Source organism: Toxotes jaculatrix, chromosome 10 (genome assembly GCF_017976425.1).
Source record: "Toxotes jaculatrix isolate fToxJac2 chromosome 10, fToxJac2.pri, whole genome shotgun sequence".
NCBI lineage: Eukaryota > Metazoa > Chordata > Actinopteri > Toxotidae > Toxotes > Toxotes jaculatrix.
The window spans coordinates 9,673,640-9,697,002 of record NC_054403.1 but is presented as its reverse complement, the minus strand read 5'-3'; the positions used below and the strand labels follow the sequence as shown (position 1 = coordinate 9,697,002).

At 42.5% G+C, this 23,363-nt stretch overlaps 1 protein-coding gene across 1 annotated transcript; it reads left to right on the top strand.

The window, feature by feature from the left end:
* Nucleotides 1–1,027: 1,027 nt before the first annotated feature.
* cyfip2 (cytoplasmic FMR1 interacting protein 2) lies at nucleotides 1,028–22,017 on the top strand. The gene is made up of 30 exons (XM_041048149.1): nucleotides 1,028–1,178; nucleotides 6,506–6,655; nucleotides 6,778–6,867; nucleotides 7,626–7,703; nucleotides 8,186–8,287; nucleotides 8,430–8,611; nucleotides 8,700–8,796; nucleotides 9,656–9,784; nucleotides 9,900–10,004; nucleotides 10,099–10,187; nucleotides 10,329–10,566; nucleotides 10,722–10,874; nucleotides 11,787–11,926; nucleotides 12,042–12,189; nucleotides 13,084–13,237; nucleotides 13,335–13,491; nucleotides 13,582–13,678; nucleotides 13,784–13,860; nucleotides 13,948–14,056; nucleotides 14,262–14,381; nucleotides 14,477–14,676; nucleotides 14,754–14,841; nucleotides 14,978–15,121; nucleotides 15,231–15,321; nucleotides 17,212–17,342; nucleotides 19,117–19,189; nucleotides 19,326–19,420; nucleotides 19,559–19,797; nucleotides 20,373–20,520; nucleotides 20,638–22,017. Exons 2-30 carry the CDS (start codon nucleotides 6,539–6,541, stop codon nucleotides 20,803–20,805), a joined length of 3,759 nt encoding a protein of 1,252 aa, XP_040904083.1. The 5' UTR covers nucleotides 1,028–1,178; nucleotides 6,506–6,538; the 3' UTR covers nucleotides 20,806–22,017.
* Nucleotides 22,018–23,363: the final 1,346 nt, after the last annotated feature.

Below are 23,363 nucleotides of genomic sequence, written 5' to 3'. Positions count from 1 at the left end.
ATAGTAGCTGTAGCCTCCTTGAGTTCAGGTTTCCTGACCAAAATAAGACAAACAGTTCAGATATGATTATACATATATGGGGATGTTAAAACTCTTAATAACAAATTGTGACTAATTTTGTAAATAAATGGGATCACAACACAACAGGTGATTAATCAGCCTTTGCTATCAGTCAGTCCAGCAAGTCAGAAGCTCTGCTCTGCAGGTGTCTCACAGTGGTTCACAGTTGGAACTGCAGCTGATGCTGGAGCCCACAGAGGCTTTTTACCACGTATACGATCACAAAATACCTAGAAGTATGAATCCACATCCTCTACAGAAGTAACAAGAAAAGGTTGTGACTCCAACTGAGACAGCTATTATATATATATATATATATATATATATATATATATATATATATATATATATATAACTGCATGATTAATTAATAATAAAACAAGTGGGGCAAGATGGGCCCAAGGGCGCCTTGCCACCAGGGGGGGAGATGACCTTTATTTAATTTTGTCCTGTATCATTAATGCAGTGTTTTTGTTTAAAATAAAACTGGATTCGTCTGTCTTCAGTACACCTATGTGTTGTTAAAAATTGACAAACAAAATCAGAAAATACTATCATCACGAGCATTACAGTTACCCTGTATATCCCAAAAGCAGAAACATATAAAAAGTTTATTTAGAGCATTTCCTGTAGAGGACAATACCCTCTGGCCTATTTTGCTTTAAGGATCAAAGTTCACCTGATCACACTTTCCCCTACACACACACACACACACTTTAAATGTGAATGATGGAAAGTCTGTAAAGCAGTATGTGTAACAGGCACAACATTTTTATTATTATTCTTAAAAGAGTAAAAATAAAAGCTGACAGGAGCAGAATCAACATGTCGGGGGTTCCTCACCACCACCACCACCATCACCATCATCTCCCCCCTCTCTCTCTCTCTGCTCCATCACTGTGACTGTCCCTTTAAGAAAATGCACTTGCAGCCATTTTCTGCTCTTTGTGTGGGGTGGATTAGCACTGGGTAGATACTGGGCGAAACTAGAGCATCAATCGGCACAGAAGACGAGGGCAGGGGAAAAAAAAACACCCAGGAAACATTGGACCGCCGTCGCAGACCGCGACACCGTCCGCCCGTCTTCGTAAATCGCCGGACGGACATGCAATTTACAGGTATGTGGAGAAATGTAGCGACGGATGGAGCCGCAGCGCTAAAAGATGATGTGCTCTGGGTAGTGATGATGGCTGGAGACTACAGAGCTGTTTTTTTGTGTGTGTGTGTGCTTTTCCTCCTCCCATTGTTCATCTTTCCTCTCGATACTGGTCAGTCCGCGCACAAACATATAATAAGCTGCCGGTGCTGTTCGCCGATAAATCGCCCTCCAGCCAAAGCGAGCCGGCGGATGGAGCCTCCCGGTCCTCGCGGCGGATTATTCTGACACATGAATGGGATCCCCGTTAGCTTACATCGGCGCCGTAGCTCACGCTGAGATGGGTGGGGTGAGGAGAAGGGTTCCTGTGTAGCAAGTGCACTGATGAATGATGGAGAGCTGAAAACGCTTTTCTGACCTGATAGCGGAAAGCAGAGAGAGAGAGAGAGAGAGAGAGATGTCCGCTATGATAAGGAGAAGAGTGAATTTGATGCTTCGGCTGGCTCGATTTCACATCACCTGCTTTCACATTCTTTCATCTTTTTGTGTGTGTGTGTGTGTGTGTGTCCTCCTGTATCTGCCCCCCCTTACCACCACTACCACCACCACCACACACACACACACACACACACACACCCTTTGATCTAAGCGGCCAGCAGGGCACAGCATGATAGGCCTGTTACTGATGCACAGATGACAGGTCCACCTACTTCCGTTTCACTCAATTGTCTTGAACGCTTGGTTTTCATTCGTTGTTGCTGGAGCTCTCCTGTGCATCGACCGCCTGTGCATCCTGTCACTCAGAGTGCAAGCATGAACCTGCCACTGTTGCATCCTGGCTGAGTTGTAGATCTGTGTGCTTCAGGCCCTCACCGACACGCAGTGATGTAATGATGAGGCTGTAGATGCTCTGCTGCTGCTGCTGCTGCTGCTAATACTGATCCATGCAAACTGGAAACGTGCCAGTCATGTTTCTACTCAAGTAAAGTCCAGTTTTTATTTATATAGCTTGCAATCACTCATTCTCCTCAAGGGGCTTTACAGTCTGCACATCATGTGTCGCCCTCAGGTTGGATGGGAAAATAAATCCCCCCCCCAGAAAAACCTTCAAATGGAAGAAATAAAGGAAGAAACTTAAAGGATAGACATTCAGTGTGGATGTGGTATGTAAGAGATTATAGGTGTCTGTAGAGATTGTTCACTGCCTGTGGCACACTGTCTCAAAGTGATTTCCCTCAGTAGTATCTATGTAATATCTATGAATGAATCAGTCCATTATTAGGAAATTAATCACCAAGGGGTTTGATAGTCATAAATAAAGCAAAAATGCTAAAGAATCACTAGTTCCTGGCTCTGAGATATGAGGATTTGGCCCTTTCTCCGTTTTATACCACTGTAAATTGAATATCTTTGGGTTTTGGACGGTTGGTTGGACAAAACAAGACACTTGAAGACTACATGTTGGGCTCTGAGAAACAGCAAAACACATGTTGTGAAAACATAATTGACAGTTTAGTCGACCATGGAGCTATAGACTCAGCCCTAGTAATATCCACATAATATGGCTATTGTTGTGTATAGTAGCCTTGTGGTTATATGTCTTATTATATGCATTATTATAGCTGTTCCCCTCAGACAGCTGAGCAGCCATTTGCAGCTGACAGTGCTGTTGCTGCTGGGTTTTGTTTTCAGTTGAGTAAACTGAGAGACAAAGGTCTGTAGACATAAATAATCTCCCAGCTAAACAAAAAAAAGGAAGTAGAGGAGAACAGTGCTGAGAAACTATGATGAACATAATCCTTCAGTATTTTTCACCAGTCGTGATTCTTTCATTATTGTTGTATAAATCTGATATTACTTTCTACTATAAATCTTTAAATGGATTTTTAGTTGAAGTTAGTTTTAGTTTTAGGTTTCTTTTTTTTTTTTTTTTTTTTTACCCTCCTCTGCCTCTGCAAACACGGTCGTGTGAGCCAGGCCTGTGTCATTGTTGTTGGTCTAAAAGGTGAGCATGACATCATGGGGCTCATGAGACGACAGCAGTGCTGTTGGTCACTCGAATGACAATCAGCCTGTCAAATACCACAGCCAGCCAGTCAGCAAACGTCCTGCCCATGATGAGACACCGTAGACTGCATAGACACACATTTGACTAGTGTTAGTGTGCGTGTGTGTGTGTAAATCGTCACGTGTGCGTCTAAATGCTCGAGATTCCCTTTTCTTCCCCGCTGATCAGATCTCGTCTTATTGTGTGGATGAATATATATTACAGAGCTAGCCTTGGGGGAGATCCCATTCAGTGGTGTGACCCTGGAGTTGACACACTTTCTCTCGCTCTGTGTCTGTCTCTCAGGGAAGACGTACACAAACCCCTATCAGCAAATACTGGCCACGATTTTCGACTACAAATGATGTGTCATCTGTGTTCATGCTGCTTTTTGTACCTTTCCGACTCCATCTCATTCCCAGCCTTCCTTTTAAGCTGTAACACTTGGAGCACTTCCTCAACACCCTTGGATCCTCGTGGTTTAGTGCTGTCATGTGGAGATCTGACCCGAGCTTGTGATGTATAGAAGCTTGAGTTATGATGTCAAGTTGGCCTGAGGGGGGGGGTGCGCTATGCATATCATTGATGTCCTGTGTTGGATTTGCCCAAGAATCCGACCACTGTATGGGATTTCTGAGGAGAGTTGTTGTCTTAGTTGTTCCGGTGTAACACAGGCCTGCAGCTACGTTACCAAGTGTCCAGAAGGGAATGAGGGGGCCCTTTGCTTTGTAAAGATGCACACACACCAACTGTTGAACAGAGTCGGGTATAGGGTGGGAAAGTTTATTCAGCCAAACCAGGCTGCAGCCTGCGCCTGTATTCCCAAGCACAGATGGGAGTTTAGTAGCACTGAGCGTGTTTGTGTGCTTGACAGAAGCCCTTGTATCGAGCGGCGTGTTTCATTTTCTATAAGCTGAACAGTTAAAAATAACCAGCCGAGTCTTGAAAGAGAACGTCTGAATCCAGGAAACACATTCTTCAAGACATCAAAATCATCCTCCTTTTTAATACCCTTTACTCAAACAGTGTAAGGTTCCAGGCCGCACACAGGGGTTAGGTTGGCACTGACATTTCATCCTAAGCTTCCATTAGCATACACCAGCATCAGTGAAGCTCTACAGGCCTTTGTTTGTTTAATTTTCATACTTACAAAATTAGTCGTGTCTTGATTGTTGCTCATACTTTTGAGCAGAAGTGAAAAGTGTCTGCAAAGGGCACCGACTCTCAGCTTGTCAGTGGTACTGTATGTGACGATGCAAAATAATGTCACTCATTATCAGTCATTCTGTTATGAAAGAACAGTAAGACTTTGACAGAACATACACGAATCATAAGAATCCAGTAAATCTCATTCTGCATCAATCACTATCCACCTCTGTGTGGCTTTTTCTCTGCCCATACTCAGAGATGTCCCTGAAGAACCATTAAAAATTTAATAACTCCTTCATTTGTCTTCTTTTTGGGCCTAACCCTTGTGGTGGTTGCACTTTGTGCAGCTACAACCATTGCATGTCAACTCTGGCAGATTGATGTGACAGGAAACCTCACCCTTAATCTGTGGTCATATCAGTAGGCGTGCACACGTGAGCGTGACCAGCGACAGTGGATACCAGTGTGTTTATGGTATAGACATCTGTCTGTATATGCCATAATTAATACGTCTCCCTGCTTTTTACAGGAAGACTCATCGTAAGAGTGATCGTTTTTAGAATTTTATACTTTGTATGATATCTCCACTTAGAAAAGCTGAATACTAATACTGCCAGTGAGCTGTCAGCATGCTGCTGTTTTGACATTTAGATACATTGACGGTCATTTGTATGCAGAAGTATTACTGTGTTTGATTCACCTGTCTGTTCCTCTGAGCCTCAGTCTGTGGCGGACTGCCAGGACAAATAAAAAAGCCGTTTGACTGCATAAGGTGCCGTAACGCAACTTTATCCATATTAAAGCTGAAATAACTGTGTCCATTAACAATTTTACAACTCGATGCAACACTTTACCTTCTGTTGCTGTCTACCTCAAACAAGTAGAAAAGAGACAGCCATGTTTAGTTTTATCTCCCTCTTTTCTCTTTGCTGTTTGGCCCCCTGGCCCACTCAGCTCTAGTCATGCTCTCGCTGGCTGTGAATATTAAGCTGATTATGGGTGCTGTCAGCTCTGTCTGCCAGGTCAGACGTGAAACACACATTTCTGAGAGGCACATGATATACGGGGTGGGCTCATACGCACTGGTTTGCCCGGGCTGGTGTTTTATAATGAGGGGAAGGCACTGCTGGGACTCTAGAGTTTCAAGGGGAACTAACCATTTATACCATGGATGAATCAGGTAGGGTGCAGTCATAACGATGGCCTTGTACATGAGTTGAATATTCATTCGTGTGTCTATATTAATTTTGATGTACATAAAATGTTTCTGCCTTCAGCTTTGCCTGTCATTGCCTGTGGATCCACTGTGTCTGTGAGACAGCACCTTCTGTGTTTAGTCAAAATGTCATTCGTTCTCTGCTTCCTTCAGATCAATGAGATTTTCAGGTCTTGGCATTTCAAGAATTAAACGCTTCATCTATTCCTCTAGTCAAATAAGAAGATGAAAAGGAAACAGTGAGGGGCCTCTGCCCTTTACTTCCCCTGTGCGTTAGTCTGGTAAAGACACACACAGCATTGTGAAATGGGAGAGGATACAGGTGCAGGGTGAACACACAGACACACTGCTTCCACGTAGCCCTGAAAAGGGTTACATAAGAGGAAATGAGGTTGTCTAGGCATGTCATGACAATATCTGGTGTATTTATTTGTGACTGAAAAGCTTCATCGTTGCATTCTCTGACTGTGGCATTTATTTCTATCTTCTGAAGCAGTGGTTCCCAACCTTTTTTCTCAGATGACTCAAGTCCCCCCCTCATCAACACCTCCCATGATGTTTCAAACGTGTTTATTTGATTTTAAACTGCATATTACTGACCTCCTGAGAATTTCTTTATTAGGTCCATTTGATTAAGTTTGTGTTTCTATTATCACCACGATGCAACATGTGGTGTTTGGATCTTATTGCCAATTCTATATGTGGATACATTTTTATAAATCAAATTGTAATTTCTGTCTTATCAAATCTACTCCACAATCTTTCCACGTACTCTCTGGCAACTGCAGAACTACCCCCTGGGGTAAAAGTACCCCTGGATCAGGAATCGCTCTCCTAAAGCTTATCCAGTCCCATCTCGCATCTTGTGACTTTCTGTAATTGAGCTTCTTCTGACTCTTTATCTCATATCGCTCCCTCTTCCTCCCTTTCTGTCAAGACTGGGGTGTTGTGTGAGTGACGCCTTGTTACCATGACGACCCACGTGACCCTGGAGGATGCTCTGTCCAACGTGGACCTGCTGGAGGAGCTGCCCCTCCCGGACCAGCAGCCATGCATCGAACCCCCTCCCTCCTCTATCATGTACCAGGTAGGCACTCATGCAAACACTGCCACGGCCGTCCACCATCACCCCCCGACCCTCCCCCCGGGCTTTCTCTCAATGTCTCTCAATGTCCCCCCCTTTCTCTCTTTTCTCCCCCCTTTCTACAGGCTAATTTTGACACCAACTTTGAAGACCGGAATGCATTCGTGACTGGCATCGCCCGTTACATTGAGCAAGCCACAGTCCACTCGAGCATGGTGAGGCTTGTGTTCCAGTTTCCAACCGCACACGTCATGGCTTGCCTTCATATTGGTTTTTACATCTGATTGGTTAAATCAATTTGTTTTTGTTGCCTATCTTCAATAGCCGCTGTTCCTCTTTCAGTGGACACAAAGACGACTGTGGGATGCAGCCTCACGCCCTTAAAGAGAGCCTTGTTTTGTTTTTTCTTTTTTTGTGAATTGATTATCATTTGGCTCCTTTGTTAGGATTTGGCTAGGCCTGTGGCAGGACACACACAGGCACACACATACACGCTCACACTCATGTAGACACACATTCCCCTCACACTCTGGTGAATCAGGCAGGCAGTGGACCACTAAACCTCTTTCCCCTGATGGTGAATGAATGGAGAGTGTGATTCGACTGGTAAAGAGGGGAAGTAGCGCTTTATTTAACCCTATTTAATCAGGAAGTCCCATTGAGGTTGAAGCTGGTCTATTTGAGGACACTCCTTGTTTAGATGGAGCGATGGAGAAATCTGTCTCACCCTCTGCTGAATGGAAGAAATGTTCCCCTGCTCAAATATTTATCATGCCCCATACATCTAGGAATGCGTGACTCCTCTGAAATGTTTGGTGTATTTGTTGTTGTTAAGTGCCTTTGCAAAATTTCCATTAGTAGCACACACATAGATACAGAGAATTAAGGCCTCCATTCAAGGTTTTTGTCTATTGGAATTTTGTTGTGATTGTGCATTGAGAGTGAATTATGTCTTTGTTGGGTGTTCGTGCAGAATGAGATGCTGGAGGAAGGACATGAGTACGCTGTGATGCTTTACACCTGGAGGAGCTGCTCCAGAGCCATTCCCCAGGTGACACACACACACACACACCACACACACTTGCACTAACCTTTCTCTTTTCATCACACCTCTCTTTTGTGATGTAATTTTTGCTCTGCAGACTCTAAGTCAACTAAATCCAATTATTTGCCTCTACTCTGCATTTTCTCGTTTTGATTAACTACTTTTAAAAAGAAAAACAAATCAGAGATCTCCCTCTTTTGGAAATACATTAAAATCTACTTATTGGATTGTTAAAAAAAAACATTCTCAAGAGTTTTGTACCATTACCATTATTACATTATTGAATATAATTTTCCTAAAAATGTTCAGCTCATAGATACTTTAAATTAGGAAGCCTTGGTGGTGGGAAAGATTAAAAAACACACCTTAATATTTTTTAAAAATCATGTTTACTTGCAAACAAACTAATATTGCATAAACTGAAGTAAACATATTGTACTGCTGCAGTAATGTGAAGCTGTAGGATTGCACCCTCTTGTGTTTGCCAGGTGAAATGCAATGAGCAACCCAACAGAGTGGAAATCTATGAGAAAACAGTGGAGGTGCTAGAACCTGAAGTGACCAAGCTCATGAAGTTCATGTACTTCCAGGTAAGACTCCACTGCCCGACAGTGTCTTTTATATTTTATGATTAATTAAACCAGAAGGAGACATATGTTTTTAAAATATATTTTTTGTTGGTGAAAGGATCAGTAATCAATTGCATATGAACTGAAATCTTTGTCTTCACAGCGGAAAGCAATAGAACGATTCTGCAGTGAGGTGAAGCGGCTGTGCCACGCTGAGAGGAGGAAGGACTTTGTGTCCGAGGCCTACCTGCTCACTCTGGGCAAATTCATCAACATGTTTGCAGTGCTGGACGAGCTGAAGAACATGAAGTGCAGCGTCAAGAATGATCACTCTGCCTACAAACGGTAGTGTACCGTACATTCAAAAATCCAAATAGGTTTTGTTTTCCTCTGAAGAGACAAGTGAATGTTTCTCTCCTCCTCTTGTCTCCAGGGCAGCTCAATTCCTGAGGAAGATGGCCGACCCTCAGTCCATCCAGGAGTCCCAGAATCTCTCCATGTTTTTAGCCAACCACAACAGGATCACTCAGGTTGGTGTGCAGACTTTACAACATACAGAAAGTTGATTCAAGGCTGCTTTTCCAGTGCATCTTTGTAAAAAATGCCCCCCTAAAGCCTTTTGATCAAAGGGTTGCTGCAAATGCAGCTAAATATTCTGTTCAATCTGTGCAGCAACTGAGCCTCTAAGTTTTTAACTTAATATCTCAGGAAATGACATGCCAGACAAGCTGTGGGGCTGAACGCCTCAGATTTGTACTCTGTGCCTCTAGCTGCATGAACGTATTATACAGTCTGATTAAAAAAATGTAACTAGAAGTCTGATAAAAGCTTAACTTGAAGGGCAATCAGAGAGCACAGACCTCTGCCAAGGCCAGTGTCAAACGACATACACAGACTTCAGAGAAAAAAAAAAATCAGATTCATAGTAAACGATTCAGATCTGCCCCAAAATGTAATGGGTTCATCCCTGACCCGTTCCTCGTCCCTCCACCGAGTTTGTGGCAAATCGGTTCAGTAAATTTTGTGCAATCCTGCTGACAAATAAACAAACCAACAAACGAATGTAGCACTGACCCCTGTCATTGTCATCACAGGCCGTTCTCCTTGTGTTTGCTGATATGTCAGTTCAGGGTAAAAAAAAAACATCAAATAATTGCAAGGTCCCTTAAGGATTCATCATTTTTAATGATCAAAGGGCCCATTGAACGCCATTTAGAATGAGCCAGTGTTTAAGAATAACATCGTCTTGAGTTAGAAGGTGTTCACACAGCATTATGAGTGTTCATCCTTTTTGTATATGCAGGAAAGAATTGTCCTTTTCTGGCATTTGCCTGTAAATGTACTGTTCAGCTAAAGTTGACCTGTTGTCCCGTCTCTGTCTCGGTGCAGTGCCTGCACCAACAGCTGGAGGTGATTCCTGGCTACGAGGAACTTTTGGCCGACATTGTCAACATCTGTGTGGACTATTATGAGAACAAGATGTACTTGACACCGAGTGAGAAACACATGCTGCTCAAGGTACACGCATTTGACATCTTTACGCGCTGCCTACAGATAACAGTCAATAGTCTGATCTCTAGATGACTCGGTGTGTTTTGTCATCCTTAAACAAATCTGTCTTTCTGTGTGTCAGGTGATGGGCTTTGGTCTGTACCTGATGGATGGGAATGTGAGTAATATCTACAAACTCGATGCCAAAAAGAGGATCAACCTGAGCAAGATTGACAAGTTCTTCAAAGTAAGGCTTTTGTCTTTTTCAGCATCTGTTTTATCCGAGAATATGTTTGTGCGTATAATTGGCGGGTTGAGACATTCGTTCCTGTGTTTTTCAGCTTCAAGTGGTGCCGCTGTTCGGAGACATGCAGATCGAGTTGTCACGCTACATTGAGACAAGTGCTCATTACGAAGAAAACAAGTCCAAGTAAAAGAACTTATCCGTTTTTCTGAATACCTCGTTAACAGAACTGCTCTGAACCAGAGACAAAATCAGAAATTCTTGACCACCGTGCCATCTGCTCCCGCCCACCCCCCTAACCTTCCATCTTCTCCCCTCCGTGCCCAGGTGGACGTGCACCCAGAGCAGCATCTCGCCGCAGTACAACCTGTGTGAGCAGATGGTGCAGATCAGGGAGGACCACATCCGTTTCATCTCGGAGCTGGCGCGCTACAGCAACAGCGAAGTGGTGACGGGCTCGGGCCTGGACAGCCAGAAGTCCGACGAGGAGTACAGGGAGCTGTTCGACCTGGCTCTGAGAGGACTGCAGCTGCTGTCCAAGTGGAGCACGCACGTCATGGAAGTTGTGAGTAAAGCGTGGGATTGGTTGTTTTCCCGCGTGGGCGGGGATAATGTTTGTGCGGCAGTCATTATGTGTGGGTTGAGGTGTGAAAAGTTTGTGGTTCTGCCATTGATCGTTGTAGCTTTGGTCTATTTATAGCTCTCCGTTGTCTCTTTCAGTACTCGTGGAAGCTGGTCCATCCCACAGATAAATTCTGCAACAAGGACTGTCCAGGCACGGCGGAGGAGTATGAACGGGCCACACGTTACAATTACACCAGTGAAGAGAAATTTGCCCTGGTGGAGGTCATTGCCATGATCAAAGGGCTGCAGGTAAAACACCGTGACCCCTGAGAGGTATTGAAGAGTGTGTTTTTGAAAATATGAGGAGCTCTCTATTTGATTCTCTCAACAGCTTCGTCTGTGTGTGCGTATATGTGTGAGAGGAGAAGATTAGCAAACCCACAGGAATGGGTTCGCTAATCATGAAGCTACAGCCAGCAGCCGCTTAGCTGAGCTTAGCATAAGGTAGCCTGACTCTGTCTGAAGTTATTTTTTTCTTTTTTTTTTTTTAGAGGTGCTGGTTGGCTAGTATTTTTTAACCTTTGGACAGAGCCAGGCTGTTTCCCCTTGTTTCCTGTCCTTATGCTAAGCTAAGCTCTGACTCTTTGCCCCACTTGCGTTCAGAAACGTGTTTTCTTTGCTAAAGTTTGATGTTCAGCCTTCACAGGTTTCTCCGATCTATCTCTTAATCTCAGTTAAAGATCTATACACACAAACATGATTTTGGAAGCCAATCGTGTATTCATAAAACACAAGCGTGATGTGGAAACTTGAAACACCCAGCACACACACTGAGAATGGGCTTTTCAGCAAAGTAGGAGACATCTTGTGTCCATCAGTTAAACTTCTGAAATGAACAGTATTTGCATATTCATAGATTCTGAATTTTTCAGTGAGGGAGAAGTGGTAGATGTAGTTTTAAGAGTCAGACATGAATAATTATTCGGAGCAGAGGATTTTTATACATTTTTTATGTCCTCAAACATTTCTGGAGAGAATCTCTAATGGATATGACAGTGATATCGATCTTTTTATCTAATTCTTTCTGGAAAGCGAAAATGTGTATTTCCCAAAATCTCAAATTATCCCTGTAATACTGAGCTGAAGGTCAGGAGTCCTCACAACCAATATGATGATGATGATGATGATGATGACGGTGGTGTTGTGTAATGTACTCTGTAGGTTCTGATGGGCCGAATGGAGTCAGTGTTTAACCAGGCCATCAGGAATACGATCTACGCAGCGCTGCAGGACTTTGCCCAGATGACCCTTAGAGAGCCTCTGCGTCAGGCTGTACGCAAGAAGAAGAACGTCCTCATTAGGTACACAAACATAAAGATGATCCGATTAAATGTACATTAAATTTAATCTTATGGCTCTTGTGATTTTTGGCTCTTAAAGACCTAAAGCACTTCTGTAATCCTGTTTTCTTTACAGTGTTCTCCAGGCCATTCGAAAGACTGTCTGTGACTGGGAAGGGGCGAGGGAACCTCCAAATGACCCCTGCCTGAGGGGGGAGAAGGACCCGAAAGGTGGATTTGACATCAAAGTGCCCCGAAGGGCTGTGGGACCCTCCAGCACACAGGTGGGTCTGTGTAATAAGACCATCTTAGATGGTTTTGGAAAACGGGCCCCAGACAAACCGAAATGTTGTTGGTTCCTACTGTTAACAACAGCTGTGGAGGAAGAACTGAGATTTTTTTATTAAGTAAAAGACCAATATCACGAGCAGATCCACTAAGTAAAAATACAAGTAGAAGTCCTGCGTTAAAAAAAAAAAAATTACCTCAGTAAAAATACAGAAATATCATCAGGAAAATGGACTTAAAGACTCCAAAGTAAAAATACTCATTATTCAAAATGGCTTCTTCCATAATCTTTATGTTTCCTGTGTTATGCACACAACTTATTATGAGTTGTTTTTGAACACAGTAGTTCCCATGTTCACACATCTCTGTGTTGAATGAGACACAAACCCGAGTTACTCAGCTTTTGCCATCTGTCACAACACGCATTAATAAGCAACTGTAAAAATTGCAAATGCTTTGTCACATAAATAAATTCTAAATCTTTTGACATGCAGTGTGATTGCAGAGTGAGTTATAGTGGATGGCGTAACTAAGCAACACGCCCTTAGTTGGATTTTATAAACACCAGGATAGATTAAAGAAAGAACAGATAAGGAGACATGAGAATAAATCAAAGTGTAGCGTGTTTGTGACTGATAATTTGTTTCTCTCAGAACATTCAGCACTAAACCTAAATTATTCTCTATATTTTGGGGCTCTCTGAGCAAGGGTTTTATTCTGAACGTTAGAAACTGTGGTTTCATTTCATTTTACCTGGAAAATTTCCTTCAGCCAACTCTGTACTACGAAGTATATTCAGGAAATTACAGTCATGTTTAATACCAGGGTGGAAATTATTAATATTGTTTCATTACATAGTGTTCCACCTTTCCTTTGTCCTCCGTCTGCAGCTGTACATGGTGCGCACCATGCTGGAGTCACTGATAGCAGACAAGAGTGGGTCTAAGAAGACTCTCCGCAGTAGTCTGGACGGACCCATAGTGGTGGCCATAGAGGACTTCCACAAACAGTCCTTCTTCTTCACACACCTGCTCAACTTCAGCGGTGAGTATATTGAGGCTGAAAATAACCCGATGTGTTTTGTAGATCTGCTGACATTTAAAAGTAAATCCCTCCTTTTCTGCTTCGTTCTGCTGTGCAGAGGCTCTGCAGCAGTGCTGTGACCTGTCCCAGCTGTGGTTCAGAGAGTTCTTCCTGGAGCTGACCATGGGCCGCAGAATCCAGTTCCCCATCGAGATGTCCATGCCCTGGATCCTCACCGACCATATCCTGGAGACCAAGGAGCCCTCCATGATGGAGTAAGCCCGAAACTTTCACGCCGAAATTCCGAATGTGTCCGCACCTTGAGAAAACGGACTGTATTGTAACTGCTGTGCTCCCTCCCCCAGATATGTGCTGTATCCTCTAGACTTGTATAACGACAGCGGATACTACGCTCTCACCAAGTTCAAGAAACAGTTCCTTTACGATGAAATCGAAGCTGAGGTAATGTCGCTTTCTTTAAGTTTTGTCTTTGAGAAATAAAATGCACCACCACGTTTCTGCTGCTCTTTAAAAATAATACCTTCATAATGCGTTTCTTGTTTTTAGGTCAACCTCTGCTTTGATCAGTTTGTCTACAAGTTAGCGGATCAGATATTTGCCTACTACAAAGCAATGGCTGGGAGGTAGGACAAGAGACTTTATTAATTAGCACTTTTTGGGACATACTGATCTTCTTAAGATGTATAAATCATATAATCTGTGTTCCACAGCGTCCTCCTGGACAAGCGGTTCAGAGCAGAGTGTAAAAACTATGGCGTGATCATCCCGTACCCTCCATCAAACCGTTACGAGACGCTGCTCAAACAGAGACACGTACAGGTACTGGAAAAATAAACACTGTTTTTTTGGCAGCCACTGAATTTATTCTTTCATGGCTCACTTAGGCTTTTATTTTGTCTCTTCTACTTCTCATATGTAGGGATGCAGGCTGACAGCCATTGTTTTGGCCTTTACAGAATATCTTTTTATCTCTGTATTTCTCTGTTATTCTGTATTTCTTATCCACTCCTCCTGCATCTTGCAGCTGCTCGGTCGCTCCATTGACCTGAACCGTCTGATCACCCAGAGGATCTCTGCAGCCATGTACAAGTCTCTGGACCACGCTATCAGCCGCTTTGAGAGTGAGGACCTCACCTCCATAGTGGTAAGATCACACACCAGGAATCTATTAAAAATGAGCTTCCTGATGACCCTTCATCAAACCTCATCACAATGCTTCCCTGTGTGTGTCCTGTACAGGAGCTGGAGTGGCTGCTGGAGATCAACAGACTAACCCACCGTCTCCTGTCCAAGCACATGACCCTGGACAGCTTTGATGCCATGTTCCGCGAGGCCAACCACAACGTCTCCGCTCCCTATGGACGAATCACGCTCCATGTCTTCTGGGAGCTCAACTTCGATTTCCTCCCTAACTACTGCTACAATGGATCCACAAACCGGTTCGTTTCATGGTGTATATTTTTGGGGAGACTTTTTTTTTCTTCTTCTTTGGTTTTTAACATTTTTCTCTCTGTAGCTTTGTACGTACAGCCATTCCCTTCACCCAGGAGCCTCAAAGAGACAAGCCAGCCAATGTGCAGCCTTACTACCTGTATGGGTCCAAGGTATGTCGTTACGAATAATCTGTATTTTATACAGCAGCAGAGATTTTCTTAAAAGCTTGTATCTTTGTGTAAAGGAAACCCTTCCTCCTACTGTTCCAGATTAACACTGTCTCTCTCTCTCTTCCTCTCTTCTCAGCCTCTGAACATTGCCTACTCCCACATATACAGCTCCTACAGAAACTTTGTTGGCCCGCCTCACTTCAAGACCATCTGCCGTCTCCTTGGTTACCAGGGCATTGCTGTAGTGATGGAAGAGCTCCTTAAGATTGTCAAGAGCCTGGTATTTATCTTCCTTTTCCACTGCTTCCATAAAAGAGAAACATGTTTCCCGCCCCCTTAGTCTGCTGGGGTCTTACAGTCATTTTTCTATCTTCCATGTGACTTTGCAGTTACAGGGCACCATCCTGCAGTATGTAAAAACACTGATAGAAGTCATGCCCAAGATCTGCCGCCTACCACGCCATGAGTATGGCTCCCCAGGTGAGCTTTTAGTCTCCACTGTCACAGTGAATACAGTTCATGTGGGGCTTTATCTCCAGCATTTAAAACAGCAATTTTCATCCCATTAAAGCTGTAATAGCGGAAATACTGAAAATGGTACATTTACTGCTGACATTTGCAGAGTGGATTTGTGTGGTTGCACCTGTCCAGTTTATCACCTCAGTAAATATTATGTTCATAGTCACATTAACTGTTTGGTCAAAGATATTTTTACTGGATTCACAGCGAGGGGAAAAAAATGTCAAACTGGTTTGAGTTTGAACAGAAAGTTACAAATTTCTGTATTAAACAAAACCTTTTTAATTGTCATTTGTTAAACTGTTTTGTTATAATAGCAATTAACACAGTACCTGCCCTCTAAGCACAGAAACTGACATGGGCACTGACAGTTACAACAGCTGTGTATTTCAGCTTCCAGATTCTCCTTTCAAGTGCGTTCCCGGCGAGTTTAAAAAAAAGGAGCATCTCAGCAGAAGAGAATCACATTTATGGTTCAGAAGTCTCACTTAAACTTCATACTATTTTAGTGCAGTGAGCTACACTGTGCCCAAGACATAAAACTAGTTTTCTCTCCATAACTGTTGTCGACTTGATTTTCACCTGTGAGTGATTCAGCATTTTAAACAACTTTGTTCTGTAAGAAATATATCAAAGTAAGAGAGCAGGGTGAGCCATGCTGGTGACATGGCTCTAGAGATGGCAGTATCGGTCTGTCGATCAGTCAGTCAGCCACTTTGGTCCAGGATGTCTGCGGGCTCTTTCCCGTCACTCCACTCTTGAGAACAACCCTTTTATCACTTCTTGGAATATTTTTTTTTTCTCTTTAACAAAATTTTAAGAATATTATTATACTATGGTACGGTCTGTAATATGTTTAGATCAAGTCGGATTCTCGTGGGCGGTTTCACATCACATGTAAAGGTATCTAAACTGTTTACCTAGGACTGATATATTTTAATGTACTGACCCATTTATGGTTTGATTCTCAGGTATGGTTGGTAGTTGGGCCTGTTCTTATTTTCTGATACATTCAGTGCATTTCCATTCCCACTCTAGCACAGACTGCCTCTGTGAGTGCAGTCAAGGCTCGGCATTAACACATCATTTGAAGAAGATTCAGCTGTAATTTTGTATCTGCAGTAAAACAGTTGCAGCAGAGGAAAATGCTTACAGCGTATAACCCACTACACCAACAGGACTCAAACAGCCATCATTGTAAAAACAGGAGGGGTGTAAACGAGCCAGCTGGGGACACAGTAGGGAAAACAGGTCTTTACACTGTAATGGAAATCAAACTAAGTATAGGTTTATATATTGTATTTAAAATAAAACAAATACAGTGTTATAAATTATTTATTCACCAATATGCGATCCAGAAAACTAAATCCAACATCAGGTATAGAAGAAAGTCCTTTTAAAGCTTAAAAGATGGTTTTATTTCTCTTCCTGCTTGCGTTGCTTCTTTGTGTATTCCCTGACCTGCCTCTGTGCATTTTGGCCAGAGCTGTGTGTGTGCAGATTAGAGGCCTGTCAGATGGGATATCCCTGTGAAGCAGGGTTTAGTAATCTGTAGATTACTGATGTTCTGTACACTGAGTTCTGTACCTGGCTTATTGCCCGTGATCTTACTGTCAGCAGTTAATGATCCTCCAGTCCTCTGCTGCGAGGGCCTGATGCTCGGACCAAATGTGGGTCAGAGCAGCCGGGCAGACACGCTGGACAGACACGCTGGACATGATCTGGATTCATCCCGGTAGCAATAGATTATCGGTGACATAATGAGGTATTAGCAGGTGCTTTCTGCTCAGCCGTGCGTTTGACTGTAGGAATGAAAAACTGTTTTAATTGATGAAAAATGTGCCGTTCCAGGTATCCTGGAGTTCTTCCACCATCAGCTCAAGGATATCATTGAGTATGCTGAGCTGAAGACTGATGTCTTCCAGAGCTTGAGGGAGGTGGGAAACGCCATCCTCTTCTGCCTGCTCATCGAGCAAGCCCTGGTAAAATGTTTTCCTTTGCAAGTTGTCCATTCCCCCTCTGACAGTTATGCCATTATTATTATTATTATTTTTTTTTACTCCCGTTCCCTTCCACTCCTCCTTTCTTTGTTGATGTCTCTCTTTTTCCCTGCATTTATGTCTACACCCTTTTGCCACATTTTGTTGTCTCCCCTTATTCCACTGCCTTCTCGACTTTTCCACTATTAATTCCTTCTGTGGTCCCTGAGCATGATCAGTGAGCAGGGCCGCCAATGTGTAGCTGTCTTGACTGCCATGTTTTCATGTGGGTGAGCAATAACCTGGGTGCCTGAAGGTTTCTGGCTAATTTATGGTGTTGATTCACATCCTAAATCAAAACTCACGGACGGAAACTGTCAGGCCCCCAGTCTGAGTGCCCCCCCAAGTGTGTTTGATCTTTGATGTTTTTTTTTCTGAAATACAACTCTATTTTTCATTACACGCTGGCAACTACCTCAGGTGGTAAGGATTTAGGTCTTGTCGTTAGTATCAAAATAACACAGAGACCGAATATATATTTTTCTCTTTTATCTCTCGTTGGTTTGGGCTGCTGTGTTTCTGTTTTTTTTTTCTCTTTCTCTTTTTCACCATGTTACTTTGGCACACACGGTTTCACCTCCAATCAGCCATGGAAGCAAAAAGGACTGAGACACGAGGATTTAAGTGAAATTTTCCCTTTTGACACAAAAACCTACAGAAGTAAAAAGCAAAGACAGACATTTGATCAAGAACATTTAATAAGTCACTAAAAAAAAAAACTCCACACATTTAGCTGCTGCATTACAGAATCTTTATGTCCTTGTCTTCCATGGAAGAGGTGATGATACATTTCTGGTTGGTTGTTGGTACAGTCTTGTGCTTAACTCTGCACTTCTGCCTCCATACTCTCTTCTGACTCTGGGCGCTTGTATTGCCTGACTACATAACACTACCTCAGCTGTCACTCTTTCTGCCATTTCTGTCTGACTGCACTGACCTCTGTACGTGTAGTGTGTTTGTGTGTATGTTGATTTGGACTGCCTGTGCGTGTGTAGATGTGCGTGGGTGTGTGCTTGGGTGTGTGTATGTGTGTGTGTCTGTCTGTGTGTGTGTCTTGCTTTGATCATTGCATGGCTCTCTTTTCTCATTCATCACCCTCTAGCCGGGGTTTCAAGATGCTGCTTCTCGGCATTTAGTTTGATTTGTAGCTCGTTGTCTTGACTAACAATCGCCATGACAACCATCACGCTAAGTAAGCCGGTAACAAGTAACAAGAGTTGTCTCACAACTTCACATAGCTAAAACGCACACTGACATTTTATCCAGAGGGATGAGAGTTTATTAAGATGGTTGCAAAGTTGACCTCTTGTTGCTAAACCAGATTAGATGGGATGTTGTACTTAGAGTATGACAAATTATAATCCTCCTAATATTGGCCTGTCATCATGGCTTGATAAACATAGTTCCATGATACACACAGACACACACTCAGTGATCTCCTTCTCTCCATAAGCTGAAGATAGAGTTGACTAATCTATCTACATACTCCTACAGTATGGAGCTCATGGCAGTTTTCTTAACTCGCATTCCAAAAGCTTTAGTCTCAAAATGAGTTTTTATGCAGCCGTAAAAATGAATTTTGAGACTAATTTAAGGAATTCAGCAAAATAAACGTCACCTCATGGCTACCTGCATGCTCTGTAAGGGTGTCCGTAAAACAGAGGGGGTGATGTTCTTGATTAAAATGATGTGGTTTTGTGTTGTGCTTGAATCTCAGTCCCAGGAGGAAGTGTGCGATCTGCTTCATGCCGCCCCCTTCCAGAATATTCTGCCCAGAGTCTACATCAAAGGTACACAGAAGAGCTAGAAACAATACGTTAAAGGCAAAGCAGTCAGATTACTCACATGCAGTCCAGTGTCCAGTGATGTATGTGTCACTTTTGCACAGCGTGTATATGTCCTTCCTTGCGTTTATGTGTTACACAGAGGGAGAGCGTCTGGAAGTGAGGATGAAAAGGCTGGAAGCGAAGTACGCCCCTCTCCACCTTGTTCCTCTAATTGAGAGGCTGGGAACCCCACAAGTGAGTTCTGTCTTCAGGACGGCTGACGGACATAAAAACAGACGAATGAGGAAAAATTTGATCCTTAAAATTCTGTATTTTGTTGTGTCTTTCTTCTGTATTTTTATACTTAAATGCTGTGGCTCCTCTCTCCACCAGCAAATTGCCATCGCCCGTGAGGGAGACCTGCTGACCAAAGAACGTCTGTGCTGTGGCCTTTCCATGTTCGAGGTCATCCTGACACGCATCCGCAGTTTCCTGCAGGATGCGGTGTGGCGTGGGCCTCCACCCACCAACGGTGTGATGCACGTTGATGAGTGTATGGAGTTCCACCGCCTGTGGAGTGCCATGCAGTTTGTCTACTGCATCCCTGTGGGTACACACGAGTTCACAGCAGAGTAAGTAACACCTGGCCGCTGTATGTATGGTACACATGGGTTTGCAGATGTATAGCTCTCTAATAAAGGTAATAAGGCAGTCTGTTGTTTGTTTGCCTGAATGCACGTACCTTGAAAAGCTTGGTAGAAAAAAGCCAAAATATCACAACATCGGTTTTTTTAGTCTCAGCCAAGGTGGAAAATGTGGCATATCTAAAAAAGAGAGGACGTGATAAAGGTTGAGTGAAACTGATGTTTTCAGTACACCTTGATGCTGCGGTACCTGCTGCCACTCTTGTTGTGTTGATCCACATGACCTTACCTTGGTTTAAGACTGGGACCATTTTTGCATGCAGCTCCTTTCTCTTTCACAATAAACAGCTGAGAAAAACACCACTACTCCAGGGTATACCTGGATCAGAAAAGACGATTTGCACAACTAAATATATAGTCTTGTCAGATCTTCTGGAATATATTTGCATAAAGTTAGATGATGGAAACATGCACTGAATTGGATTTTATTTTGCAGAAGCATCTTGAGCTTCAGCTCACTGGAAACATAACTCCTGTGGTGTTGTATGTGCTTTGTCTTCCAGGCAGTGCTTTGGGGATGGGCTGAACTGGGCCGGCTGTGCCATCATTGTGCTGCTGGGACAGCAGCGTCGTTTTGACCTCTTTGATTTCTGCTACCACCTGCTCAAAGTCCAAAGACAGGACGGCAAGGATGAGATCATCAAAAATGTGGTGGGTATATTGTGTCCTAAACGTTTACTCACACAGATTAACATACAATGTTTGACATATTTTCTCTTCGGCTGCATGATTTAGATACACCCGACTCTTGTCTGTTTTCCTTGACAGCCCCTGAAGAAGATGGCAGACCGCATTAGGAAGTACCAGATCCTCAACAATGAGATCTTTGCCATCCTCAACAAGTACATGAAGGCTGTGGAGACGGACAGTTCCACTGTGGAGCATGTTCGCTGTTTCCAGCCTCCTATACACCAATCCCTGGCTACCACTTGTTGAAAAAGGCCCTTCACACATAGTACACACACACACACACGCGCACACACACACACTAGTGCACACGCACATTCCCCATAGCTGTGATACTAATTCCTGCCTCTTGCTGGTCTTGTAGAGGTATAGATTACCATGATGGCTCCTCATGGGCTGTAAGAATCCAAAGACAAACCCTCTCAAACTGTTCCTCTGTCTAAAATATGACCTGTGTCTTTGGATTCTTTAAACCCGTAGAAGTGGACCAAACCAGAGGTGGAAGTGTATAATCACACCTTTTCTGTTTTTTTTTTTTTTGTTTTTTTTTTAATTTTACTATCTGTGTGGCTCTCACTCAGACTCATGCATGCCTTCTCTTACTCCCTCAGCTGCACACCTGTGGATTGGACCACTGACACAAATGCCAAAAGAGTATGACTATCCTATAATCCGAAGCCCTCTTTGGCTCCACTTGTTTGATGTAACAGCCATTCTGAGTCATAAACGCCTTTCAGAATTTGTAATCGAGCGCTGAGACAAAAGTTAATCTAACAAAGTTTAAATAAAGTACTAAATAATGCGACAAATAACTAATTTTCTAAGTTATATAAAGTTCTTTTAAGCGCAACATGGTGCTCTTAAGTGCTACTACAGCTACTAACAGTACTAGCACAGGCACCAGCACACCTGTGCTGTCATTATGCGTGCCCTCTGAATGACCCAGACCTGTTTATCGTGACACATTTCAAACTCTCCATCACTCATTTGTATGATAATCTGATCTGCCCATGGTCATCATACATAGTGTCTTATCATGATGCATTTGAATACTTCTTCTACACCTGCTTGCTTTCAAAGGAATGAAGGTACATAGCATTTTTGATTTGCTTTTATTCATCCTACTCTCCAGTCTGTTTTTTTTTGCTTCCTGCTGACATTTTTATTCAGTACCAGTTCCACTGTAAATTTCACTGTTGAACAAAGTGAAGTGTTGAGTGTTGTAATTGTTCTTGTTTTTAATGATTAATATTTTAATTTACGCATCCTTGGTATACTCGCCTCTCTACTACTGACTGGAAACCTCATCAATTTTTTTTGTTGGAAAGATTTTTATATTCTGTACATGAATACAGTGATATTATTTACAATTTGGAAAAGACACATCTTCATCTGGGTAAATGTGTTTGCTTTTTCAAGGGTAAAAAAAAAAATCAAAAGAAACAAGACTAGAAAATACCTCTAGGTTGTACAAAGACAGTGCTGTACTAGATTAACCTGTTTTGAGTGTGAATGGATGATGTTGGTCTAGCAGACCCAAGAAACATTAACTCTGCACATAAAGGAACAAAAAAAATCAAACTAAAATATCACTTATAATTAAAGGGCAGTTTCCTAAATATAGTCAGTATTTACTATTGATGGATTTTTGCTTTAGATTTAGCAGTGTTATTAAAATATGCAAAAGTTGTCCCAATTTTTTTTTCTTATGAAGAAGAACAAATGAATTCTTAATAAGTAATCCTCCCCCAAACAGCCCTGTGATCTTTTTCTGCTCCGTTTTGAATGAAGAAAGTTTCTTTTGTAACTCCAGTGTCTTTTTATCATATTTATTCAACTCCGACTTCTTGTTCATTTAAAGGTTAATCTAGTAAAAATGAAGGTACCAATGTATCATCTTGAAACCTTAGCATGGCAAGTGTAATTTATTGTCATCAATGGCTCCATTTGTGACATGAGGCTTTGTTTATGATATTGTTGTACAAGTGACCATGTTTTCAAGTACAAAAAAAATGGACAAAAGAGTATAAAATGTACAACAATGGTCCTGCAAAGGATTTGAAATTATGTTGTATTTCCATGAAATAAAAAAAATGTTTAACTGAAAAAATGAAGTTGTATTTTACGATTTTGGTTTTCAGTGGGTTCGACCTTTAAGTGCAGTATTAAAGTTGTCAACAGACGTCTCCTCGGGTGCTTGTGGGCCTTTCCTCTTATATTTAGATGATTAGTAGTATAGGTTTGTTGAGTAAGTGGCACTTGCACACAGGGCCATAGCTGCCATTGAGGACACCACGGTCACATCCCTTCCAGGAGCTCTGGTGTGTTTAAAAGCATGAGAAAAATGTAAGAGTTTAGATTCTGATTACAAATACACCAGTCGACCACACTGTTCTATCAGGTGAAGTGAGAAACATTGGTTATTCTCTTCACAATGACACCTGTCAAGGAGTGTGATATATTAAGCAGCAAGTGAATATCAGTGCTTGATCTTGATATGTTGGAAGCAGATAAAATGGGCAAGTGTTAGCATCTGAGGGAGTTTAACAAGGTCCAAACTGTGATGGCTGGCAGATGATTGGGTCGGAGCATCTCCAAAACATTGGAACCAAGGTGGGACCACACTCATCTTGGAACTCACATTTTGATCTCAATTACACAACTGTAAAGTTTTGTGACTGCATTTTGCACACAGTAACAAAATCTGTGTGTGCAGATAGACAGAAAGATGACTGCCTAAGTACTCAAAACAGAAATTTAGACTCATGACTTCAGTATTACTGAATTGTTAATGGTAGTAATGTTAA